At 39.6% G+C, this 24949-nt stretch overlaps 1 protein-coding gene across 15 annotated transcripts in view; it reads left to right on the top strand.

Annotated features, from left to right (window-relative positions):
* Window positions 1-21806, top strand: part of RANBP3 (RAN binding protein 3) — a 58389-nt gene extending 36583 nt beyond the window's left edge. For 10 of the 15 annotated variants that reach the window (XM_023942789.2, XM_023942786.2, XM_086862782.1 and 7 more), the window contains 9 exons: window positions 5419-5538; window positions 6128-6231; window positions 8497-8575; window positions 10164-10266; window positions 11105-11229; window positions 13227-13347; window positions 14600-14742; window positions 16381-16561; window positions 17437-21806. In XM_023942789.2, coding sequence (XP_023798557.1) covers window positions 5419-5538; window positions 6128-6231; window positions 8497-8575; window positions 10164-10266; window positions 11105-11229; window positions 13227-13347; window positions 14600-14742; window positions 16381-16561; window positions 17437-17480 — 1020 coding nt within the window. In that variant the 3' untranslated portion in view covers window positions 17481-21806. Of the gene's footprint in view, window positions 1-5418; window positions 5539-6127; window positions 6232-8496; window positions 8591-10163; window positions 10267-11104; window positions 11230-12780; window positions 13034-13226; window positions 13348-14599; window positions 14743-16380; window positions 16562-17436 lie in introns of those variants that run through there. The other 5 variants (XM_023942787.2, XM_023942785.2, XM_086862781.1 and 2 more) reach the window with 2 other exon arrangements.
* Window positions 21807-24949: the final 3143 nt, after the last annotated feature.

Here is a 24949-nt window from a genome sequence, read left to right as displayed (position 1 = left end):
GGATTTCTGGAAGCTCAGTATAAATTATATAAAGCTTCATAACTTCATAACATTTGCAATTTTGCCAAGTGTTGTGGGGAGATATTCTACTGCCTTGGCATTTGCAGTCAGTTTTGTCTCCCTGAAGCTTTCTAGCACAGCTAGAAGTCATTTGAGTTCATGCAATAGTTGTGTTAAATGCTGGAGTCTCTGCAGAATATTAGATGGCTTGGTGAGAGTGAAAGATTACTTCTGGAACTGTTTCATAGGATATGCATTGTATATTCAGATCTGTGGCATAGATTTGATGCACCACAGAGAGAGTGCTTCCTTGTGAGGGCAAGTGTGTTATTTGCAGTATTACATGAGCATGGTCTGCCTTTGTCAGAGCAGATGTGAGTCATGGTCTTATTTTGCTGTCAGAAAAGATTTTTCTTTGTGTCTTGTGCTTATACAAGGTAGCAGAGTGGGAACAGTCTCAGTCTGGTGGTTGTCATACCCTGAGCAGCTCTGTGGCAACTTCTACCTATCTGGTCTCTGTCTTGAAAATCCCTAGGAAACTATGGGAACCCTAAGCAGCATTGTCCTCAGGTGGGTACAAGCTGCAGCCTTTGATCCAACCATCCTCAACTGGTAGGAGAGTCTGGTGGCTAAAAGTCATCATTGGAAACTTGACAGCCCTCAGCCTTCCTAGTAGCAGGGAGATGCTGATCCTTATCCAGAGGGAAGAGGACCTGTGAAGGAAATCCTAGGCTAATGATGTTTCCTTGCATTCAGTAGAATGCTCCTTGTATAGAATACTCCATATATAGAATGCCCTATGTATCATTCAGTGGTGAAGGACTACTCCCAGTGATCAGTGCTGGCCTATTTCTAATTACAAGCAGAAAAACAACGTCTTTCAAATGCCAGAATTAGAATCTGAAGGCAAATGATACAGCTAGGTTATGCAAAGGTTGTCCCTCACACATAAAATGGGATTTTTGAAACTCTTGGACCTAATCTAGTGTTGTTTTCCTACTGCCTTCTCTGACCTATATGATATGTGCAGAAAGTACCATAGCTGGCACATGGGGGCACAACACCCTGCATTAGAAACTAACAGAAGAAATTGGAAATCTGTGTTAAGTGATGGTTCTGTAACCTCATTGGGATCATGGATACAGAAGGTTTACTTCGGCAGCTGCTTTAGATACCTCAGGGCCTTTTAGGAAATAAAGCAGGAAAGACCTTCAGGGGTGGGTTCTGGTATGCTAAAAGTAGCTTGAATTTTGAATGCAGAGGCTTTGTTTTGGGAAGGCAGTGAATTGGTCAAGGCTTTATAGATTGAGATCAGAGGGGAAGCCAGCAAAAAGGACATTAAAGTGAACCTTCACCAGACTTGGACTGATCAAGTAGAGAAAGTAACTAACACCCTTGGAGAACTAGAAGCTTCACAATTACAGGCCTTGATTCTAAAGGAGAACTTTAGTACTTGAACACCCAATAAAATGGCAACATGTCCTGGTAGAAATCCTCCAGAATACTCCTGGAGATTTTAGGAATAAGTTGATGAGAATATTTGCATATGCTGGGTAGGTTTACATGGGAGGTATTTAGCTGTATCTGGTATTCACAGCAAGCAACTGGCTAGAAATGCAAAGGTTGAGAGTTGCAGCATCAATGAGATGGAGTTTGAGATCCTGAAGGAACTAATAAGTAGCAGAATAAAGAACAAGACTTCAGGAGAAAAGACTTCAGGTTGTTCAGTGATCTGGTTGGTAGGATTCTGAAGAACTTCAAGGCTTATGAGAGCTCATTACCTCCATGGACAACCACCTCAGACAATGAATAATTTATTCCAAAGTGCATGAAATTGTGCAAGAGTTGCAGAAGACTAGCATGTATGGGCTGGGAGCTCATTAAATCCAGAAAGAGAATGTGCAATAACTAACGGAAACAGTCAAGACACCCGAGAAATATACAGAAGGATTGCCTGGATGTGTAGGAGAACTGTGAAAGCCCAAATTTGGCTGGAGCTGGAAATGACAGGGAATGAAAAGCTGCAAGCAAGGCTTCCACTGGTATTTGCAGCAAACATAAAATGAAGGAAAATTGCAGACCTTCTGCAAAATGTTAAAGGGAGCCTAGTGGTGAAAAAAAAAAAAGAAAAAAATCTGAGGTACTCAGTGCCTTTGTCTTGTTTTCTAGTGAAGACATCTGCTGTCAGGTCTACCATGTCCCCTTCTTTAGGGGAAGTTTGAGGGAGTGAATTATTACAATAAATTTTTCTAAGGACTGTTTTAGACAGTTTGACATACACAGGTCCATGGCACCAGATAGGATGTATCCGTGGGTGTGGAGAGAGAGTCATAGTTTAACTCCAACTGGCAGCTAAGTACCATGGAGCCACTTGTTTACTCCCTCCACTCAGGTGGGATGGGGAGAAGAATCAGGGAAAAGGTAGTGGATTAAGATAAGAACAGTTATTTAAGTGTTGAAACTTAGAGTTTCAGAGTAAAAGAGTAAAGTACAATAATATTAATAATTTTAATGAAAAGGAGAGGGAGACAGATAAAACAGAAAGAAAAGAAGTGATATCCAGTATAGGTGATCAGCACCCAGTGACCTGTGTTGACCCTGTTTCCCAGCAGCAATCAGCCCCTCACCAGCAGCTCCCCCAGTTCACACACTGGGCAGAGTTTGGGTCAGCTGTCTGACCTTTGCTCCCCCCCAGCTTCTTGTGCAGTTCCTTGCTGGCTGAGCATGAGACACTGAAAAGTCCTTGACTTGGGGTGAGCACAACTGAGCCGCAACCAAAATATCAGTGTGTGTTCAAGATTATTCCCATCCTGGATCCAAAATGCAGTGTTGTACTGAGAAGAAAATTAACCCAAGACAGGGAGCCGGGGGTTGCTAGTATGGGACCACTACCTCTCCTCAGAGAGTTGTGGTACTGTGGTGGGTCCCAGTTACTGGGGGAGAAGTAACTTCTTTAAGAAAAAGGTTCCAGGAAAGTTGCTGTATATATTATATGACCCCCTTCATTCTCGTCCCCCGTAGAGATGTGTCCACCCTACACAGACCACGGGGGGGCAGAATCCTAGAATATATTCAGCATGAACTTGGGTATTTAGACAAAGGGGGCTCAGTCTTGAAGGATGTGGTCCTGGGTTTATTGTACGTGAATCACCCAGGGCAAGAAAAGAGATAGAAATGTCTTTAGCACTTGCTTTTAAACCAGGGGGGAAGGAGATAAGGGGGGGAGATTTTACAGCCAATAGGATCAAATGGAGGGGAGGGGGAGGTTTGGAAGGGACTAACATTATACAAAACCAAGGGTGTGTTCATCCTCAGGGACATACCATATATCTTAATGCACTGCAGCAGAAATTAGAAATGGCTCAGCTCTCAGCTCCTTCCTCTCCCTTTGGGGTGAAGTAGTCCTAGGATATGAGGCACTTTAAAGGGATTGAGAACAACCAGCATAGATAAAACGGAGACCAAGCTGATGGGTTTTTTATCCTCTGAGACTATTTGCTTTACAGCGGGCCCTACTTGTTGATTTTGACTTTAGGCAAGATCTTTGTATGGTCTGAAGTATCATTGCCGTAGCCAAAATGGAGAGGTGTACTGGTTGGGTAGTATTTAAAGTGAATGAAAAATTGGCTAAAGCCGTGAGCTTTGAGGGTAGCAGCCAGCAGTTAGAAGTCTGACAAGTGTCAGTCATTAGAGATTGTTTAGGACTGTTCAACATACACACAAACAACCTGGCAAGGTGGAATAAATCTTGTCAAGTTTGTGGATGCTAGTACATTGTGGGAAGGGGTCAACATGTTGGAAGGTAGGTGCTCTTCAGCATGATCTCAGCAGGTTGGAAAAAGAAGCTGAGAAAAACTAGCTGATGGTCAGCAAAATTCTGGGGTGAGAGGATCCATGTGTCACAAGGACTGAAGAGGGACTGGCTAGAAAGCAGCTGTGCAAACAAGTCTTGGAAATCGTGATACTTCAAGAAAGGTGTTGAGAAGTTCTAACATACAAAATTCAGTACCAGAACTATAGCCAATAGTATTGCTTCTAAGGGTGACGGTTACTTTATTTTGGAGGAAGGGAGATCAAAAAGGGGGAAAAAAGATCAAAAAATATCAAAAAGGGAAAACTTAACATTGGCCAGTCATAAAGACTAGTAATGGGTTCCCTAGACAGGCATCTTCCCTCTGAGTGTCCTCTCCAGTGGAGCAGGTGGTACCCCCTAATACTCTTCCCATAGTAACTATAGTTTTCTTCATAATATGCTCAGACTTCCTGTGGTTTTGGGTTTTTTTCTGCTTATGGTGCTGTTGATGCTGATGGAAGTGTGCCTTGCTGAGGGGCAACTGCTGTATGTGGGTCACTTCTGAGGATTTGTGTGTGCATAGTTGTTGGGTCTTCCCATCAGTGTCAAAAGCGATAGGGTAGGAAGTTAGGACAGATGCAGGAGGGAGTGATTCCCATGCAGGTTGCAATTGCTTTCCAGCACTGCTTTAGAGGTTTGTAAATGCAAGGCTCTGAGCATAGTGGAACAAGAACTATTGTATGGGAATAATCAGGAAAAGTGTCACCACACCATGTGCAGGGAGATGTCATGAAGGCACTTGTGGAAAGCAGGTGGCAGAGGTGCAGAATCGAAAGTCCTTTGGAGAACAAAAAGTTCAGGAACCTTCAGGTGCTGTGCAACAATGATGAACAATAGATTGAACATGAATATGTAGTGTATTCTTTTATTGATTAAGAGGACTTACGGGCTCCTTTACTAAAACTGCAGCCATTAAGTTCAGGAAACTGATCTTCCTCTTTTTGTGCCACTAGTGGATGGCATCAGGAATACCATATATAGTTTGGGGCTTGCAAGTACATGGAAGACACTTAAATATCACCGGGGGACTAGTGGCTGGAGCACAAGATGTGTGATGAGAGAATGAAAAAGCTGGGTGTGTTATGCTTGGACTAGGGTAGGGGAATAGGATTGTTCCCCTCAGCTCTCAAGTGGTAGGTGGTGGCAAGATTAGAATGAAATTATGAAGTGTCTATCAAACTGCAGGTGTGGTGTGAAGAGGATTACAGATGGGGTTTAGGACATAACTATCATACTTAGTGTTGTTGAACATTACCCAAACTACCAAAATGTAAAACTGTCATGTGGATTTGTTTGAAACTTGATATGAGATCTTGGGCAGCCTAATGTAAATTTGAACACAGTTTGGACCAAGTGATTTTTAGAAATTCCTTTGAACCTTAACTCTTCTGTGATTTGCTAAGAAAAACACTTAACAGAGATATTACTTAAATGCAAAATATGCCTTGTAGATCTGGAAGTGTTACTGGCTTGTCATTGTAAATGAGTGTGTGACTCACCTTGTCATGAGGTGTTTTTATTTAAAGAAACTCAGTATCTTAGGCTACATTTTTCTATTTCTTTAGGTACCACAATGTCAGAAAAAGGAGTCCAACAATACTTCAGATGATGACAGCTGTGAGAAGGCTGAACTAAATGCACACCAAGCATTTGTTTTTGGGCAAAATTTAAGAGATAGAGTTAAGGTAAGTACACATTTGTTCTCTTGACTTAGCGTTTATGAAGTACTGTGCAGCTGCTATATGAAAAGGCTAAAACCAAACCTTCATGTATATATGTAAAATTAAAAGCTATGAACACAGTAGTGTTGACTATTTAATAAAACTAGTCTTCTGGACATTTAATAAATGAATTCTGATAAATAGCATAAGAAGCTTTTTCGAAAATAAGTGCATCTACTGCAATCATGAGTAACAGCTAAAGCTCAGTAGAATGTGGTGTTTTCTCTTACAAAAACTTTTGGGTTAGAATGAAGTTGAAATGTGGTCCTAAGATGTTCCCATGCAACCAGGACTTCACAGAAAAGATGGAAAAACAGGCTGAGCTTGGGCTCAAACTTCTGCATAGAATAACTGAGTTGCATTGTTAGTATCTCCTGTTGAAGACAGGTTTGCTTAGATGTCCTAGCATAATAAAAGAAATTGTAATATTGGGCCATAGACTTATTTTGTCTTATTGTAGAAAGCATTTGTGGATAAAACTGTCTTTAGGAAGAATGAGTTGAAAAATTTGTGGTCAGTAATTAGAATTGTTGATATATACTTGTTTTTCTAGCTAGGAGATGAAAGCGATGAAACTACTGATGTGCAGAATGCTGGTCTTCTGACATCAGATATACCTTCTGCAACAAACTATTTTCTACAGTACATCAGTTCCAGGTGAGACTACAGGAAAACCAATAGAACAGTTCTTCTTAATCTTTATTGAGCATTCTTTATGGTTCTGCTCTTTATTAGATGCAGGGCTTAGAATGGGTCAGTGGGGACCCAGGCTTCTGAAGAATGAGATGGCAGTCTTCAGATCTGGGGGAATCCTCAATCATTTCATCAAGGGAGATGCATTTGATACTATTTATTTGACCACATCCTCACCAAAACCACTTCAGAAAACCAACAAGCATGACATGAGAAGTGTTCTCATGAATGAATAGAAACTGTGATGGACTAAATTTGAGCTACCAGTGGAATCTTGTGGAGATCTGCACTGTATTTGTGTTGTTTAGTAGGTTGCATATATGATACAGATAAAAAGGAAGAATAGTTAAATTTTTTTCATGATAGTAAGCTTTTCAGAGTGCTCTGTATGCATAAGTAGGAGCCTAAATGTGGAAGGTTTTTACGAGAACTTCTTATGAGGCAATAACTTCAGAAGAAATGTGTAGGTAAAGTGAGACAGTCAGGAGAAAACTGCTAATCCTGTCTTACGTAGTGATGAGCTCTGAGCTGAGAGCCTTCACTTGAGGCTAAGGTAGTGATACAGCTCTGAAAATGCTAGCTTAGTAGTGGTCAAAAAAATGAAGTAGTTTACAGAATGAGAAAACAGAAGACACAGCTCTGACATCAGGTAGTAACTGGGAAAGTGTGAGGAAAAATCCCACCAAGAGTGATGAAGCAAAGCAACATCTCTGCTCCTGTAGTAGGCTGATCATCAGATTGAAGCAATGAAATAATCGTAGGAAAAGTGCTGATACATGCTTTTTTTGTCCTTATATTTGGTATTTTTGTTCACTATGAAGGAGGCAGTAGGCAGTTTTGCAGTCAATGAACTTTTGATGCTGAGCTTTTCAGATGTTGCACTGGAGAGGCAGAGAACACCTTTGCCCTCTTGTTGCCAGATCAACATCTTTCCAATAGACAGAGTCAGACTTGTTCAGTCAGATTAGGCAAATAACTACTATTATGTGGCCTTCAAATACTGGAATATTTTTTTTCATATTTTTCAACTCATGACATCTACTGTCATTTCATTTGAGTCTTTACTTTGGGAGGACTTATTCATGGTGAGTCAATTGCCATAAACCTGTTTTTGGATACGTCTTTAAAAAAAATAGTGTCTCTAAGGGGAGTTGGCTCTGGTTTTCAGCTGAGATGGCAAAGCATTATGGTAATCAGCTTGTAAAAGGAAACTCCTCCCTTTGTGTAACACTGTCAATTCTTTGAAAACTGTAAATGTGCTAGTTGGGATTGGCTGCATTGAGTTTCCTGTCAATATTTGGAGCTCAGAACTGTGGTATTTAATTCCGTTAGTAGGTAAAGCTGTCTTCCACTGAGGATCTCCTTCATTCTAGCAATCTCCTTAATAAGAGGTAGCAACTCTACATGTACAGTTTAAAGGTTTGTTTGGTTTCACTTGAATCATGTAGATCATGTGAGTCCCCATTTTCCAAACTTGATGAAATGCACTTAGGCTTGATTCACAATGCCTTTTGTGTGTTCACTTTATGAGCAAGCTGGTGTTCTAGAAAGGTATGCCCGATGGGATACCTTCAACCAATCAGTCAACCATACCAATCCACCAACTTAAGTCTTTTGAGTCTGTTAAAGAATAAAACTCTTGTCCTTCCTAAATAGGATTCAAAACCTGTTCATAAAAATACTAATGGGAGGAGGATGTTTATTCTATAAGGAAGAAGTAAATGCTGAGATTTGATTGTGAAACTTCTTGGAGAGGCTGTGGTATTGCAGCAGTGTGACAAAAGGCATTACTTACTTACCTTTGCTACCTTTGCTTCAGTTATGATATTGGAAGTGCTTTTGTTTCAGTTCTTTCCCTTTCTGAGAGAATTGACCTAAAAATGTGTAGTAGTTCAAGTCTGTACATGTAGAATACTGTTAAAAAAAAGGTATGTTATATGATTAGACAATAAGCTTTCACTTAGCATTCAACATTGCTTTGTATGTTATAAGTTATCTGAAGGGGAAGATTTTTACAGGGACAAAATAATTTGCTGTCATTTGGAGAGAATTCTTGTTCTGTAAAACTAGGATGTGCTCTGGTGTTAATTTTTGCCTATGTTTGTGCCAACCAATGCTTACTTTTCTAAAGCCAGCGACCCTCACTTTCTGAGAAATTTTATTAGTAGAAAATAAGAGGTATTACTATCTGTCTTGTAAAACCTGCATTATTTCTTGGGTTTTTTTCAGTGTAGAGAACTCTACGAACAGTGCAGATGCGTCTAGCAACAAGTTTGTTTTTGGACAGAACATGAGTGAGCGAGTCCTAGTGAGTATCCACTATGTATGTGTCATAGTTTTGCCAGCAGTTTGTTATGGATTCTCACTCAGTAATTTTGAGAGCCTTTAATTATACCTGTCATTTGAACATGGGGGATTTTTCAGTGGTTTCCCTTGTAGGTAACTTAGTTTGAGTGTAGCACAGGAAGTTCATTATGAGCTGTTGACTGCCCAGCAATACTCTTCAGGATTTCCCTGCCAAACTCTCTAAATATAAGGAGAGTCAGTGGCCTCTCTGTAGTGCATGTGGTTCTTGTGCCCAAGCATTTTATGGCGCAGCTTGTTGCTTTAAATGGCTGTTGGAGTATAAGTATTAGAGGGTATTTTATGTTTGTCCTCAAAATTGAGAGCAGTTCAGTCATGTGACTCCCCCTGGGATGGGATTTCAAGCCCAGCAGTAAAGCAGCTGCCTCAGGACTGAGGTATGATTCTGGAAATACTCTTTATGATTACTGTTTATCAACCTAAGGTGTTGCACTACTTGTTGCTGTGGGATTTTGGTTTTTTTGGGGCTGTGTTCTCTTGGGATACGCTTTTATGAGGAGTTTTTTTATTTCAGTTTTGTTTTAGGAAAGATTCTCTAAAGGTTCATTTGCTTCTTGTTTCTCATGTTTATTAATATATATCAAAAGACTTGGCAGTCCTCCCTGGACTTCCGCTTAAGTTTAGCTCACTATTGCTTGGCTCAAGTTGGCTTGAAAAGCACAAAATGGCTTTGAAATACACAGCTCTTTTATCTTTATACTTATTTTTACCTAATTAACAACAGACACATAAATTATTTTTCTTAGTGACTCAATGACTTATCACTTGTATGTTGCATTGCAGTATGTTTTATCTAATCACTTACTGTTACTCAAAAACTTCTAGAAGAAGAAGATGGAGAAGAAAGAAGGAAAAGAGACAACACCTTAAATCCTCTATCTTGTGTTCTGTTCTCGAAACTAGCTTATACTCTAAACTTCAACTTTTTCACTCAGTGACTTAAGAAAACTCTTTAATTTACACACAGTTTTTCTATTTAACTTTAACAATTGTTTTCATGGTGTTATATAAAATTCACTGTTTTCTTGGATGTTAGAGCTAGGCATCAGAGATAAGGGCACACTGTGCCTCAGATTCTAACATAAGGAATAACTTTTAGTACCTCAGTGTTTCCAGCTGTTGTTTTTATTTCTGTGCTGAAGCAAAATGGAAACATTTAATGCTGAGCATTCAGACCGGTCTTAACTACCAAGCCAGGAGTTCAGTCAATTACGCCATGAGTAGCGGTAGTTGAAATTTACTTGCTGTGTTGAACAAAGCAAATCAAATAGCCTCAAAATTAGGATTGAAATTTTGTATCAGTTCAAGGGAAAATAATTTGAACTGGTTTTTAGGTCACATTCCATTTAGTTCCTTGGCTGAGGTAGTAGCATAACTTTGACTGTGAGAACATGTTGTCCATGAGATTTTTTTTTTTTGCTGTATGGCTTATAAATACTGGAGTTGCCCTCAGTACTTGATCACTAGTCTTGTTTAGCAGAATTAGTGTATGTTTTTTCTTTTCTGTTTACCTCCTCTTATTTCTGTGATAGAGTCCACCAAAATCAAATGAAGGTAGTACAGAGAGTAATAAGGAGAATGCTTCTACAGAGTCTGGGTCAGAATCGTCTTCTCAGGAGGCCACACCAGAAAAAGGTGAAAAACAAAATATTAGTAATGGTAGTTAATCCCTTTTTAAATTACTGTGTTTTTCAATATCCTGTTACTTTTCAAAAACATAAAATTTTTATGTTGCCTTTACTGTCTACTGTAACCAAAGATACAGGCTGGATGTGGAAGTTGCTAGATGCTAGATCCTCTAATATTAAACATGTACAGGCTTCACTGTCTTTTTCCTTGTCATTCTGTGGTAATATCGTCAACAGAATAAAATTAGAGGGAATTAACAGAACTGGTACTAAGACTTGGAAGAGAACATAGGAGAAATGTGTCAAACTTTTTTTTAAGTGACTGAATTTCTGAGTCAAATGTGTATTGCATTGAGTGGGTGCCCCACATGTTGCTTGAGCTCAGAACTGTTTGCTGGATTCTATGACTTCAAATTGTCAAGATACTATGTAAATTCTGGGAACTATGGATTTTCTTCATTAAGCTGCTTGCAAGGCCAAATGAAACTGGAAAACTAATTGCACTGTCCATGTGTAGGCACAGCTGTATGGCTGGCAAGAGTATCAGTACTGCTGAAATATCTACAGATAAGCAAGTGTATGCAAAGGTTTTGAACTATTGTGTGTAGGGACAAAACTTCTTGAGAACTTATCTCTTTTGTCCCTTATGCTTGTAAAACAAGTATTAAAAGACAAGCTTTAGCTTCAGCTTTAAATTTCAGTTCTTTTTTACATGTTCTATTTCAAGGTCTGTCTTCTGTACTTTTCAGAAGGTCTCAAAATCATGGGGTGTACTTGTGTGAGACCTTTATACATCGTATAAAATTTCATGCTAATCATTCTCAGACTCTCAAAATGTTGTTCAGCTAATAATATTTCAGAATCACTGGCAGAGTCTGCAGCAGCCTATACAAAAGCAACAGCAAGGAAGTGTTTATTAGCGAAGGTAGAAGTGATTACTGGGGAGGAAGCTGAAAGTAACGTGTTACAGGTAAGAAACTGATAGAGGAGTTTTGAGTTAGTGGGGATTTATATGGATGTCCCATGAATGCACACCATCTGATTCCCTACAACTCAGCCTTCCTCTATATCTCTAATGTATTTTCTTGTGTTAAAATGGAGACTTTCGATATTTATATCACATCCTTATTTATTAACTTGTTGTCCATTCTTTTTTAATTTCCTCTTTCTGAATAAATTTCAGCGTCTTAAGGATACGCCTGGATGGCTTATAAGGATTCTTTCCTGAATCCATCACATAGAAGCTTTTATTTTCTATGAGACAATTATTTGAAGAAAATTTAAATTAACTAAATATTTTTAAGTTCTTTAATTGTTGTACTACTGAAGATTTTCTAAAACTTGGAATGGACTATTTGTGCCAGCAGTCTAGTTTCTTGCAAAACAGAAACTATATCACAAACACTCAGGAATTGAGTTTGAGGTACTTAATTGAATTAGTGATGTTGTAGAATGATATTTGGTCATGACCTAGACTCCTGATTTTAATCATGATATATTTAGCATTGTAGTTATTCATTAACTTAAATATACTTACTAACTGCAGTATATCCTTTAGAAAAATATGCAGGGTTTTCATATAAAATAAAGTGGTGTATGTATTTTTTTCTCATCTCTCTTTATCTTCCAATTATAGCTTGTCTTTTTTATTGAGATATTTTGTTTCTCAGCATTTGAACAGTGTTATTTTCAAGGGTAGCTTTTTTATTCTTACAAACATGATGCTCTATTCTAACACCAAACAGTTGTACTATCAGTATCTAATGCCTATCAGTTATACTTGTATTATCTTACAAAATTATAATATTTATCTTCTTGTACTTGGTTTTACCAGACATAAACAACCTTTAAGTGGTTCTCGTGGTACATTTCTGTTTCTGTGTAATTCAGAAATGTCTGGATGCTTCACATAATTGAACAAGACACTGAAGAGATAAGAATCCTGTTTTAGTTAGTAAAACCACAACTTTTGGAAATTGTTTGTATATTTAATAGAGGACTGACTTGCATGAATATGTTGTAATTTAACACACCTCTTGCCTAACTTTAATTCTTTTTTTCTTATGAAATGTAATGCATTAAAATTCCAAATGGGACTCGTACAGACAGAACTATGTTAATGTTGCAGAAACATACAGTGCTAGATGTTTTGGGGTGAAGAAAATGAGAAGTGGAATGAATGAAAATGGAAGTATCTTTTCCACTTAGTGCATGCTCATCTGTGGGGAAGTTGAGGGGTGATGATTTGAGGTATAAAACCTCAGGAGTAACAGTGAAGTTGGATTAGAGAGGCAATACAGAGTAGAGATGTTTGGCACGGAAGAAAAAGTGAGCTTGTAAGTCAAAGAGGAGTATTCCTACTGTTCGAAAAAAATACATACGCTTTTTGAATTTTATAACCTATTAACCCTGCAAGGAGGCAGTAAAAATACCTCACTTATTAATGACTTTGTGTGGTTCAGGCTTTGGTAATGAATTGATAATGAGCTAACATGTTTGTTCATCCTTTGCTTCTTTACAGGAAGAATTTTGCTTTGCTGTCATTATATTTGCTGGGGCTTCCCAGCAGCAAATACCATCTTCAGTTGTGCAGTGTATACCTAAGGCCTTTAAAAGAACTGACTGACAAAAAGCAGTCTCTTAAGACATTAAGTTACCTCTGTGAAAGTTTCTATCTTACCTGAAAATTACTTGTTCATCATACATGTTTTGATCCTGAACCCTCTTATTCTGTAAGAATATATAGCTTCTTTTAATAAAACCTGATGAAAACAGACAGCATATTTTGAGAAATTTATTGTAAAAGAGAGGATGACTGTTTTGGTTTACACAGCTATAAACAATTTAAAATTTCAGTATGAAATCTGAATATTTTTTTAACCAGCTGTAGGTGACTAAGAAATATATGATTACTTAATCAACCACTATGCCATAGAGATATTTTCTGTAATGTATTTTCTATTACAGATTCAGTGCAAGCTGTTTGTATTTGATAAAAGTTCTCAGTCTTGGGTGGAAAGAGGTCGAGGGCTCCTGAGACTCAATGATATGGCCTCAGCAGATGATGGAACATTACAGTCTCGACTGGGTAAGGGGAAGCAGGGGAAATGAGATACTGGATGACAGTCATGCTATTTTTATAAGGTTCTTCCTTGACACCACAGCAACATTCACTTTAGTTTGTCTTAGCTCCAGCAGCTCAGAAGCAGTTTGGACTTTTTTCTTTTGCTTCAGTTTGTGAATATTGCCTCCAAAGAGAGTATCTTCATACCCTTCTGTTGCGGCAGATGTTCTATTTATTTTGTTCCCCCATAAAAGAAAGCCATGTTTAGTAACTGAATATTTGCCTAGAAATTGATGGTAACATCATTCAGATCTGGCTGTTTTGGATGGGTTGCTTGTCCCCATCCAAATGGGTGTGGAGGAAGTCTGTTTGAATAGTGTGTGATTGTTCAGGTTGTCAAGAATGTGCATTAGCCTGAGATTATCTGCTCAGATACAACTGCTAAACTTTAATGTATTAGCATATAAGGCTTCAAACTAAATAGCTTTTGATGTCACTTATAATCTTTAATAGCCTTGTGCTTTAAGCCCAGACTGCAGTCAAGCCCCTTGCAGCTGCTTGCTCACTCCCCCTCCAGCAGGATCAGGGAGAGAATTGGAAGTGTATAAAAGTTAGAAGACTCGTGGGTTAAGATAAAGACAGTTCAATAAAGAAAGCAAAATGGGTGCATGCAAACAAAGCAAAACTAGAAATTAATTCACTGCTTCCTATGGGCAAGCAGGTGTTCATCCATCTCCAGGACAGCAGGATCCCATCACATGTAATGGTGATTTGAGAGGACAAATGTCATCACTCCAAACATCCTCCCTTCCTCTTTTTACCTCTCCTTTATGTCCTGAGCATGGTGTTATATGGTCTGGAATATTGCTTTGGTCAGTTTGGGTCACCTGTCCCACCTGTGTCTGCCCCTAACCTCCCATATACTCCCATCTTCCTCATCACTGTAGTAGTATGAAGGTAGTGTGAAAGGAGCAGAAAAGGCCTTGGCTCTGTGCAAGCACTGCTCAGCAATAACAAAAACACCTCTATATTATCAACTGTCTGTTCAGCATAAACCCAAAACACAGCTCCATACCAGTGATGGGGAAGAAAGTTAACTCTACTTCAGCCAAAACCAGCACAAGGCTACATTCTTCTCATTTACAGTTGTGTCAAAAGCCCAAGAGGGCTTATTTGTAGAAAGACTGAAACCTTTGTACAATAAAAAGTGTCTTGACTATTTTGAGCTTCTTGATGTGTCTTTTTCTACCTAACTGATCTTGTAACTTGGCTTTAGTGATGAGGACTCAGGGGAGTCTCAGGTTAATCTTAAATACCAAGCTCTGGGCTCAGATGCAGATTGATAAAGCCAGTGAGAAGAGTATCCGGATCACTGCCATGGATACAGAGGACCAAGGAGTTAAAGTTTTTCTTATATCAGTGAGTACTGTTTTTTGTTTGTGTCTTAACCGTCCTACTAAAGTTGGTGCATACTTAAACTATAGTTGAAGTAGCATTCACATTTTTCTTTGCACCCTACACTGTCTTTGCATCACCCCTGCCCCAAAGACAAGGCACTTGGAAGATTTGCTTGTCTAAAAAGTCTTGCTGGCTAGTCGTGAGCAAATGCTACATCAAAAGCTGCCCTAGGAAGCCAGGTTGTCCAAAGCATTGCCCATGGAGTCATGGGATCTTTTCCACACATATTGAGACTCTAGCTATAGTGTTTAATTTAGATTGTTTTCTGATTTAAGAAAAATGTGCATTGTTTCATAGATTTTATGCAGTAGTTTAACCAAAATTACTGGAACTTTCACCACAGGAAGCCTCTCATTGTCTGCCCTGCGGGAGGATGGATAGGTGTCCACTGGAAAGGAAACACTAATACTGTCAAAACCATCATATTAGTACTTAAGGGTTACACATTTTAACTTTGATTTTCTTTTGATGCAGGGTATTAAAGCAGTAACAGGATAGTGAAAGTGATTTCTGTGCTTGCTAAATGTGGAACAGCCATCCCAGTCAGAATTACTAAAACAGTCGGGATCTAATCATACAGTCAGCAAGAAAGGTTGTTCATTCCTTTAGCGCTTACAGATTTGGAGAGGTCTGAACACATTCTTTTGATTTATGCTGGTTCTACACAAGATGTTGCAAAAGAATTAGTGTTCCTGGGGATCAGAAACTGAGAGCATCAACAAATAGTCAGCTTTCCCTGTGGCGTTAGGTTTGTAGGGCTGGGATCTGGAGTCCCACAGTGGAACTTAATGATACCAAGTATGCATTGATGAAGAAAAATAAGTGAAATTATTGGATCAGTTTTTCTCCATATTTCTCTAGATTTGAAAGTTTTGAGTTAATCTGTCATCAGGTTATTCACTCTTGATTTTAGTATTGATACAAAGTATCTTGTTTGGAATTATTTTTTCATTTTAGTTCATTGCAGGGGAATTTTGCAGATACAGAGGTGAAAGATTCAAATGTCAGATGTGGTGGATGGAAGCTATTTTTTATGAAAGAATTTGACAGGTTGTCAAAAATGCTTCCCTCTGAAACAGAGATTCTTCAAAAAAAACCTGGAATGTTTGCCTGCCTGACTGTCCATTGAGTTTTCTCATTGTATCTCATATTGAAATTTTATGCCAGTGCTTCATGAAACAATTGGCTTGATAACAATTAACTAATGTGAGAAGTTGAATTATTGACAAGCCAGCAAAAATCTGCAAGATTTTAATTGAAGGTCTTTTTAATATGAGCTTTCGGGTGGTGTCAGGAAAGATGTGTGATTTCTTTGTGAAGAAGGCTGTATGAGATCAGCAACTACTGGGTATGTTAACCAGAGAAAGTCGGAGCTAAGCAGAGGAACATACTTTCACCACTAGAGTTCTGTATATCTAATGTCTTGCTGTGTGTACCACAGCCCATTCTCACTGGTTTGAAAAACACTTTGAGAAAAAGTATATTGTGAAATTTGGCGTAACTGGTGTCATTATGTCATTAATCCATTATGTCAGCAATGTTTCATTGTGTTACAATTCCATGCACCTTTTTCTTATTTCTGAATATTTAAAAATGCAGGCAAGCTCTAAAGATACAGGGCAGTTGTATGCTGCATTGCACCATCGGATCTTGGCCTTGCGCAGTAGAGTGGAACAAGAGCAAGAAGTCAAGAATGTAGCACCTGAGCCAGAGGTAACACAGTCAAATGAGGAAGACAGTGATGATGATGTCATTGCACCTTCAGGATCAGTTGGAAGTGGTAAGTAAGAAACAAAGGTGTTTCCTGTGTTCCATGCATTTTTCTGTGTCATTTCTTAATGCAGACTGTACTCTTTGTGTATGTCTATGGAGTAGGACTATTGCAAAGATTTCCTTTTTGAATGCAGCTACATCTTGCTTCCTCTCCAAACTGGTAAAAGGCTCCTGTGCTGCCTCTTGAGTTACATGCCACAGTTTAGCAGAGGTTTTCTGTGCTTTTTATCATATATAGGATTTCTTAGGGTGGTTCTGAGTTTCATTTTTGCCTTCATCATGGCCAAGAGTTGCACATAAAACCTGAGATGACTCTAGATCAGTAGACAGCATGCAAACTGACCTTTCAGTGGTGAGCTGTTTGGAAAGCAGAAGGGTTTACAAAGGGGTATGGAAGGAGTGTAATGTTTCTTTTTTCTGCATGAGGAGACCATAATTTAAGAAAAATACTAGTCTTCAGTTTGAGGAAGGCTTCCTTTTGTACTCTCAACTTGGAAGTCACCTGTGCTTTACTTTCTTGTGGCTGAGAACGTCCAGCCTTTGGCAGTCCTCCATCCTGATTCACAGAAGGGGAAAAAAAGAGGAATGAATATGAACAAAAGCAGTGGGAAGGTTGAAGAGGTTGGAAACTGAGCTTTTTAGGTTTTGGGATGCTGCAGGGATTCTTGAGCCAGATTAGTTAAGAATATAAAATTCTACAGTTGAAGAAGATATGCCTGGAGAAGGCATATGCAAGGTTGGGGTGGAGGAATTGTACAGTTCTCATCTCTCATTGAACACCTGGATCTGAGACTTATGTAGGCTGCTTGGGATGGGTCTCTTACGGCAAGGCAAGAAACAAAAGGTATTTCTGATGATCAAGAACTACTTTTATTGTTTCAGGTCCTAATGATGAAGGTGATGGGCAGAACACTGGCAGCACATAGCAGATGTGAGCCAATCTGCTTGCAAGGCTGCTATGAACACCATCTTGCAGGCGTCTCTGGATACCCCAGGCCAGCAATTACTTCAGGCGGTGTTGAAAGCTCCAAGACTTAAGAACTGTGCATCTCTGTTCTGTTTGTTTGGGTTTTTGGTCTGGATCAGTAGATTCCACACACAAAAAAAAAAAAAAAAAAAAAGCAGACTTGGAAGCTACCTGAATGTGGTTTGGGACGTTGAAAGCTCATCATATTGATGAGCAAAAAAAAAAAAAAACAAAAAAACCAACCCTAAAACAACAAAAACACAAAATGCAACCACCCCCAACCATTTTCCCTCTTTCTTGTAATTAAAATGGCACATTACAGCTTGTCACAGCTTTTCATTGGGACCTTTTGGCTGTTTCTTCAGTAGTTCATGTCTTGCAGGTCTCCAAGATAGAACTTTTCAACACGGTTCCAACTTGAATTCTGCTTTTATAACCCCTACTCTCCTTTATGCAGGGAAACCTGGTTCTCATCAGCTCCTATGCTCACTGGCTGCCCTTTTGGGTTCCTTTTTTTTTTGTACTGCAGATGGGGCAGATTATGTTTTTACCTTTTAATCCCAACATAGGTTGTGGATGTGGACACCATTGTTTGCTGTCTAGTGGGTTTGTAAACAGAAAGAAAGAAAACATTGTGTTTCACCAGAAAAGCTTTTTTAATGTGATAATAAGAAACTTTAAAGTCTGCAGGATGTTTTGCTGACTCCTTTTTTCTTCCCATTTCATTATTATTTTTTGGGGATTTGTATTGTGGTGAGACTTTTTTATTTTAGCTTTTCAATAAGATGCTCTTGTGTGTTGAAAAAGTGAAATTATTGTTTTGTACTGTTCTTTTCTGTTACTATTTAAGGGAGAGCTAAGCCACTATATATAATAGATGTTGCATACAATTTTTCTTAGAAAATGTTACGTTTTTGTGGCTACAGTAAAATGCAGGAGGCATACAAATTACACCTTCAGAAAAGGTAATGACAAAACAGCTGTTAGCCCTTGGAAGAATAAAATAGGCTCTTGTAATGAGCTCTGCCAGCCATTAAAATAAATCTATATAATAAAGCAGCTCTCATGTAATGGCTTGATTCAACAAGCCATTTAAGCACTTGCCTGACTTAACTGTATGTGGATAATCTTACTGAAGTCAATGCAATTTTTCATGCTTAAAGTTGAGGACATTTTTAAATATCTTGCTGAATTAATGGCCTTAAATAGAAAATTTAACTTCTAACCCTTCCTGTCCCTATTCCATTTACTGAAGTCTTGCAGCATGAAGAAAAAGGTAATACTGCCAGCCTTGAGTAGTTTGGGCTAAAGGTTATTGTATTCTGTTCCACCACAAATAAAAGGAAGAATGTGTTTTTCTGTGTGAAATTCTGAAGTACACCAACTGTAACCATAACTCACTCTTTTTTTTTTTTTTTTGTTTTGTGTGTTTTTTTAATCATTTGAGCCTTTTATGTGAAAGTTGTTTTATTTTCTTATTGAAACATATGCTATGTTCTTGTCCAGCAAGGTTGGAATTTGGTAGTCACCAGGTCACTTTCACTATAAATTCTCAAAATAATTTTATTTTCTTTATAAATAGTTTGCTGATAGATAGTTTCTGACTTTCATGCTTGCTCCTTTTTAGGTTAAGGATCTAAAATGCATCACCTAAAAGAAAATGAAAGGGGAAGAAGCATTTGATGTAGCATGAACTGAAAGCAGAAACCCAGGTTATAGCACAAAATCAACTTAGAAACTGAGTATTCAAATAGCAAAAAGTCTTTATTTCCTCTATTTTAATGAAACAAACTTTTCACTGGCAGTCAAGAACAAGCCTTCCCCTGTTTTCTGTTGTTAACCATCACTGAAGACTGATGCTCTTGGGACAGAGGGTGCTTTTACTTTCCGTGATAGCCAGTTGAAGGAACATCTGTGATTACTTTTCTGGCAATTGAAAAGGGCTAATGATAAGCTGTGCCACTGCATCCTGTTCTCTCTGGATTGTCCACTCATGCCTTCTTGCATTTTGGTTTTCTTTTTCCCTCCTTAGAGTTATGGGGCTTCTTACTGATGAACAGACCTATTGCTGCACCCCCTACTCTTGCCATGCTTCAACTGGAACATGGCAGGTTCCTTAGTACCCACCACACAATCGTTTCTGCATCACAAGGTCTGGGGACTTCTAAGTAAGTGATCTGCATTTTGGATCCGGGATCTTTTTACATAGTTGAGATACTCGGATTCAAACTACTCTTTTGAAACACCCTTGCACCATAAAGCTGTTTCTTGTCAGCACCTTGTTCATAAGGAAGTGTCTTGGCCAGCAGGGCCTACTAGGAAAACAGGCATTATTTCCTGGTTCCTAGGTCCCACATTTTCTATGGTGTCCATGCTGAATCTCTCTTTGAAGTGTTTTACCTAAAATGCAATTGATGGTGCATGAAGATTCAGAAAAATGGAATAAGAATGCTTGCTTTGGGGTTTGGTGGTACACAATCACCTACAGCTTTCTAAAAAATCTGGCAACTGTTTACTGATGCAGATATTATTTTTAGCTAGAAGCTTTGCATAAATGTTTATAGTGAAGGCAGAAATGTTGCTGTGTATCCCAACAAAATTGTGTTGCTGTGCATCCCAGCAGAATTGACAATGGGTTTCATTCAGGCTCTGCCCAGCAAGATAAGTTAGGCCAAAGCAAAATCCTGACTTAGCTCTCTGCTTTCAGCCTTAGTAAACCAGCGACAGGCAAAACCAGATAAATGCCCATGTGTCTCAAAAGATCTATGTAAGACTGCCATATCAAAAGGTACATGGGAATTACATTAAAACCTGTGTCAGCAAGTAAGCAAACAAAACACCCTGAGCCCTGTGTTGTATTTCCTGTACTGAGCAGCTGCTATTTGAGGGCTGTCCAGCTCTGCTGCCTTACAGCACTCTTCCCCTTAATCATGCTTCTGCTCCATCCTTCTCCTTTGGCCTCTTGTTAGCTTTTGTGTGGTGTTGACAATTCCTGTATAGCCTGTGTGGCTGCTGATCCACACAGGCACAGCCTTTCAGATTTCCAAGTGGAAAGAAAATACAGAAGAATGTAGTAAAGTTGAACATTCTTGCTGATAATTCAACAGTGTACTCTGGCAACCAGGAGTACCAGCTATGTCCTGGTGTGACATTTGGCACAGCCAAATGAAGGAGGGGATTGTGTCTCTCTGCTCTGCACTGGGGCAGTCTCACCTTGAATTCTGGGGGCACCACAGTATAAAAAAGACATTAAGCTAATAGTGAGTGTCCAAAGAAGGGCTGCAAGTATGGGGAAGGGTCTAGAGGGGAAGCCACATGAAGAACTGCTGCATGAACTGCTGAGGGCACCTGGTTTGTTCAGCCTGGAGAAGGAGAGACTGAGGAGAGAGCCCAATGCAGTCTTCAGCCTCCTCATGAGGGGCAGGTACCAGTCTCTAACTCTCATGACCAATGACAGAGCTTGAGGAAACAGCATCAATCTGAGTCAGGGGAGGTTTAGCTTGGATATCAGGAAGTTTTTCACCCAGAGGGTGATTGTAGAACCTGGAGCAGGCTCCTCAGGACAGTGGTCACTGCACCAGGTCTGAGTTGAAGAAGCATTTGGACAATGCTCTTAGTCCATAATCCCATAGAGTGGAATTATTAGGGTGCCCTGTGCAGGGCCAGGATCTAGACTTGATGATCCTGATGGGTCCCTTCCAACTGAGTGTGCTCTATGATTTTATGAAAATGTTGCTAGAATGGTGATGTCACTGAAACCTGAAGTAAGCCTCTTATCCATAGAAGGAAAATATGACACCCACAGGAAATACAAATATTAAGGTAAGAGAATGTTATCATTGCATCATCTTTCTGTAGTCCAGTTTCCCATGCATGATGCATTGCTTTAGAGAAGACAGGACAGGAAATTATCTACATAAATGAGTCCTCAGCCATCCTGCACTAGAACTAGGATGGGAGGTGACCAGATTCTTAGAAATCTGCAGGAATTAAACCCCTCCAACTTTATAATGGCTCCTTTCTGTTCCCTGAAGTATCAATTGATGGTATTGCTTGGGTATTACTGCCATTAGATGACTGTTCCTAATATGTCCCCTTCTGCAGTTCAACTGGTCTCTTGCTCTCCCAGTGAGTGTAGAAAATGGATTATTTACTTTCTAAAAACATGCTGCATATTTCAAAATTTACCGTGTTTCCCATAATCTTCTCTAGTTTTAGGAATTCCAGTTATGATAATTGCCATAATTTGTCACACATGATTTCATTAAACTGACTTTTCACTGTGTGCTTTTTCTCCCGGTGTTACTTGGTGTTTCTGTGCACTGACTGGCTCAAATTGAACTCTAGTCCATTGTGTTGGTAGCAGATTTTCAGACAGGATGTTATAAAGATGCTTTAATTTTTTTTAAAGGGTTTCTTTTTTTCCCTCCTGTGAAATCAGCACAGACCAGCACAGGTACAAGAGAGAGCTGCTAAATCAGACAAAGTCAGTCACGATTCTTTTGTGCTAGGTGAAAGTAGAGGTATCTCATTAAGAAATGCTTACCAATAATTTCTGTAAATAAAAGTCTCATTTGAAGATTGTATTCAGAGCTCCCTTTTGGCTACCTCCTTTCAAGGACTCCTTTCCAAAACTCTATGGCTTTTGTATCTTTACAAAAGGAAAATTTGTCACTGAGAACACGGGTAATTCTGTTGCATGGGTGGGAAGTGAATGCCTTTTCCAAGGTTATTTTAAGTAAACCACCCCGATCAAATTCTGGTAGCTTACCTTCAGCTTTTAATGAAACTGGAAAAGCCAAGTGGTGATGTTATGTTTGATTTCCTCCTGTTGCAGAGACCAGGAGCTGTCGTTGAGCCCCCACTGCAGGGTGTCTGCTGCTGGTAACATGTACCTGAGCATCCATGTGCTGACTGTACACTGTGTTCTGAAAAATAGCTTGCTGTCTGTAGTCCATTTAGCAGACAAGATAAATTCCAGTTCCAGAGAATTCAGAACACAACTTCTGCTGCAGACAGGAGATTCATTGGACAAGGCCCTACAAAAAGCTCCTGAGAAGGAAGGATGGGGAAATGCTTTGAATGCAATTTGCTGGTGGATGGTTCTTCCATTTCTGAAAAGGTTTTAGAGATAGGAGCCCCAGTTATCTGCAGCTTATAGTATGATGGCAATCCCTCCCTCTGTTTAAAGGAACTAATATTCTGTATCAGCAAGTTTTCTTATCAGCAGTAAAAATATTTGGAACCAAATTAGCGTTTTAAGAGTAATTTTACATTAATTATGCTTTGCTTTCCCTGGAACTTGCCTGTTTAAAGTAAGGTAACTGTTTCCTCCTATTGTAATAGCTCACTGAACAGCATTGACTGCCTGGGGATGATCTGCAGCCCAAGGACGTGTATACTCTGATACACATACCAGCTACCTGAAGTGTGGTAAGGTTAGCTGCAGTCTGTCATGAGGCAGGTGGAAAGCTGAACACACCAGGGTGCTGAGGCTTGCAGGTACAGGCATTGTACCTGCTGCAGAGTAGAAGAGATATGAATTCTCTGTCCTACCTCTCTTGTTGGTGGAAGAAGCATTATGAATCTACTGCATGGGGTGTGGCCTCAGAAGAGCTTTTAACAGCTGCGTGGATCCCAGAAAAATTGTTACTTAATTGTGTAGAGTCTTTCCCTGTGCAAGATTCAGTGTCTTCTGTATGTTAATATTGGGGATAGAGCATTTGCAGCGTGTGCCACCCTGCAGCTGAGTGTTTTCTCCGTCCTACTGTCTGGAAGGGTCACACAGCCCTCCATCCAATGTGCTTAGGAAGAGCTTTGGAGAACGGGCAAAGCTGTTCTAAAAGATGCTTCCTTTATTAAGGCACTAGTGAGTGCCCGATGGTGGCATTGGTTCTATGTGTAAGGACAGCAAGCTGTCTGGGATGCAGAAGAAGCAGTGCCCAAGCTGAGGGACAGTGGAAGGCCCTCTGTTGTGAATACACTCCACACCAGGTCCTCCTGGCGCTGAGACAGCTCTAGAAAGGAGGGGATTTGCCTGACATGTTGTGAGCACACCCCAGCACATCTCCCATGTGCTGCAGCCTAGCGCAATTGCCAAACCCTGGCCATGCCCCTTCTGCCCTGCTGCCAGGGGTTGTGAAGCCCTGACTTTACTGCTAGCAGGATACAGCGCTACAGAAAATTCCTTTGGATAACAGAGCAGTAGCATCCAACTTCAGCTGTTTTGAGCTCCTGTTGCGGAGAAGAGTTACTGGGTAGGACTCAGCATACTGAAAAATGCAGAAGTCAAGTATTTAATATGCAGGGAAAAGAGGTAGGAGAGAGAGCTTGAGCTAAGAACAATACAGTTGAAGACTTCTTCACTCAGATCTTCGAGTTATTTCAAGAGTCTGCAATACAACTGGAAGAGTTTTGCTTGAAGGGATGTCCATGATAGGGAAGTGTGTGCTAATACCTTTACAAACCAATTCAATGGGTGAGGGTATGGGAGTTAACATCTTTGAAATGGGTCTTAATGTCTCTACCAACTTCAAGCAGCAGGTTTGTTACAGAGCCCAGACAGCCTGGGCTGTGTCCTCAAAAAGACAAATGGGGGACTCTGTACAAGCTCGAACATCTGAACTTTGGGGTAAAATGACAGGTTCAAGGGAGGATATGGGGTAGGCAGATTGGGAAGGCTGTACCTTCCTCAGCCAATGGGGAAAGAAAGAGGGCAACCTGTGGCTGGAAGTTTAGGATAAAAGGAGGCTGCGCCCTTTTCCTCAAGAGAGGAAATTTCATGGGCACGTGCCCCAGTGGACTCTCTTCCCATTATTCAAGTAAATTTGAAAGGGTTCTGTGTCTCCCTTGTGGACATTGGCTTTTCATTGCATGATTTTCCATACATCACCAAGAAGGCACAGTAGAGAGTTGTCTTTTTATTAGTGTGCTATGAACAACTAGAAAAATCAATGTGTATACAGCATCCCTATAGCCTGTGTCAAAGCATCTTTATTATTTCAGGAGCCAGGGCCATACAGCAGTATAGACACTGCTATAAATACATATAATATTGGCTTTTCGCAAAAGATTGAAATGGATGTTATACATACAATGTTAAAGTACTTTTAGTATAGTATTTATTTCTATTAACTAAACTTAGGCATAGTAGCGGACTAGCTGAGAGTTAGCTTGAACTGCCTGCTTGGTTGGGATAACATCCAACAAATATATGATGAAGACCCTTGCTACTGAGATGCCAGTTATCAGCACCTACTGTCTGAAGAAAACATGGACCAAAATCCAAACTGGAGGTGATAACAAGAACACACTAAAAACACAGCCAAGAAATGCGCATGCTCTAAAAAGGCGGTATTGAGGAGGAATCATGCTAAATAGTTCTTAGAATGTGTAAACTAGTTTAAGGAAAAGTTTAAATATGTATAA

This window comes from Cyanistes caeruleus, chromosome 25 (genome assembly GCF_971803275.1).
Source record: "Cyanistes caeruleus chromosome 25, bCyaCae1.hap1.1, whole genome shotgun sequence".
Taxonomy (NCBI): domain Eukaryota; kingdom Metazoa; phylum Chordata; class Aves; order Passeriformes; family Paridae; genus Cyanistes; species Cyanistes caeruleus.
This window is presented reverse-complemented; position numbering and strand designations above follow the sequence as displayed.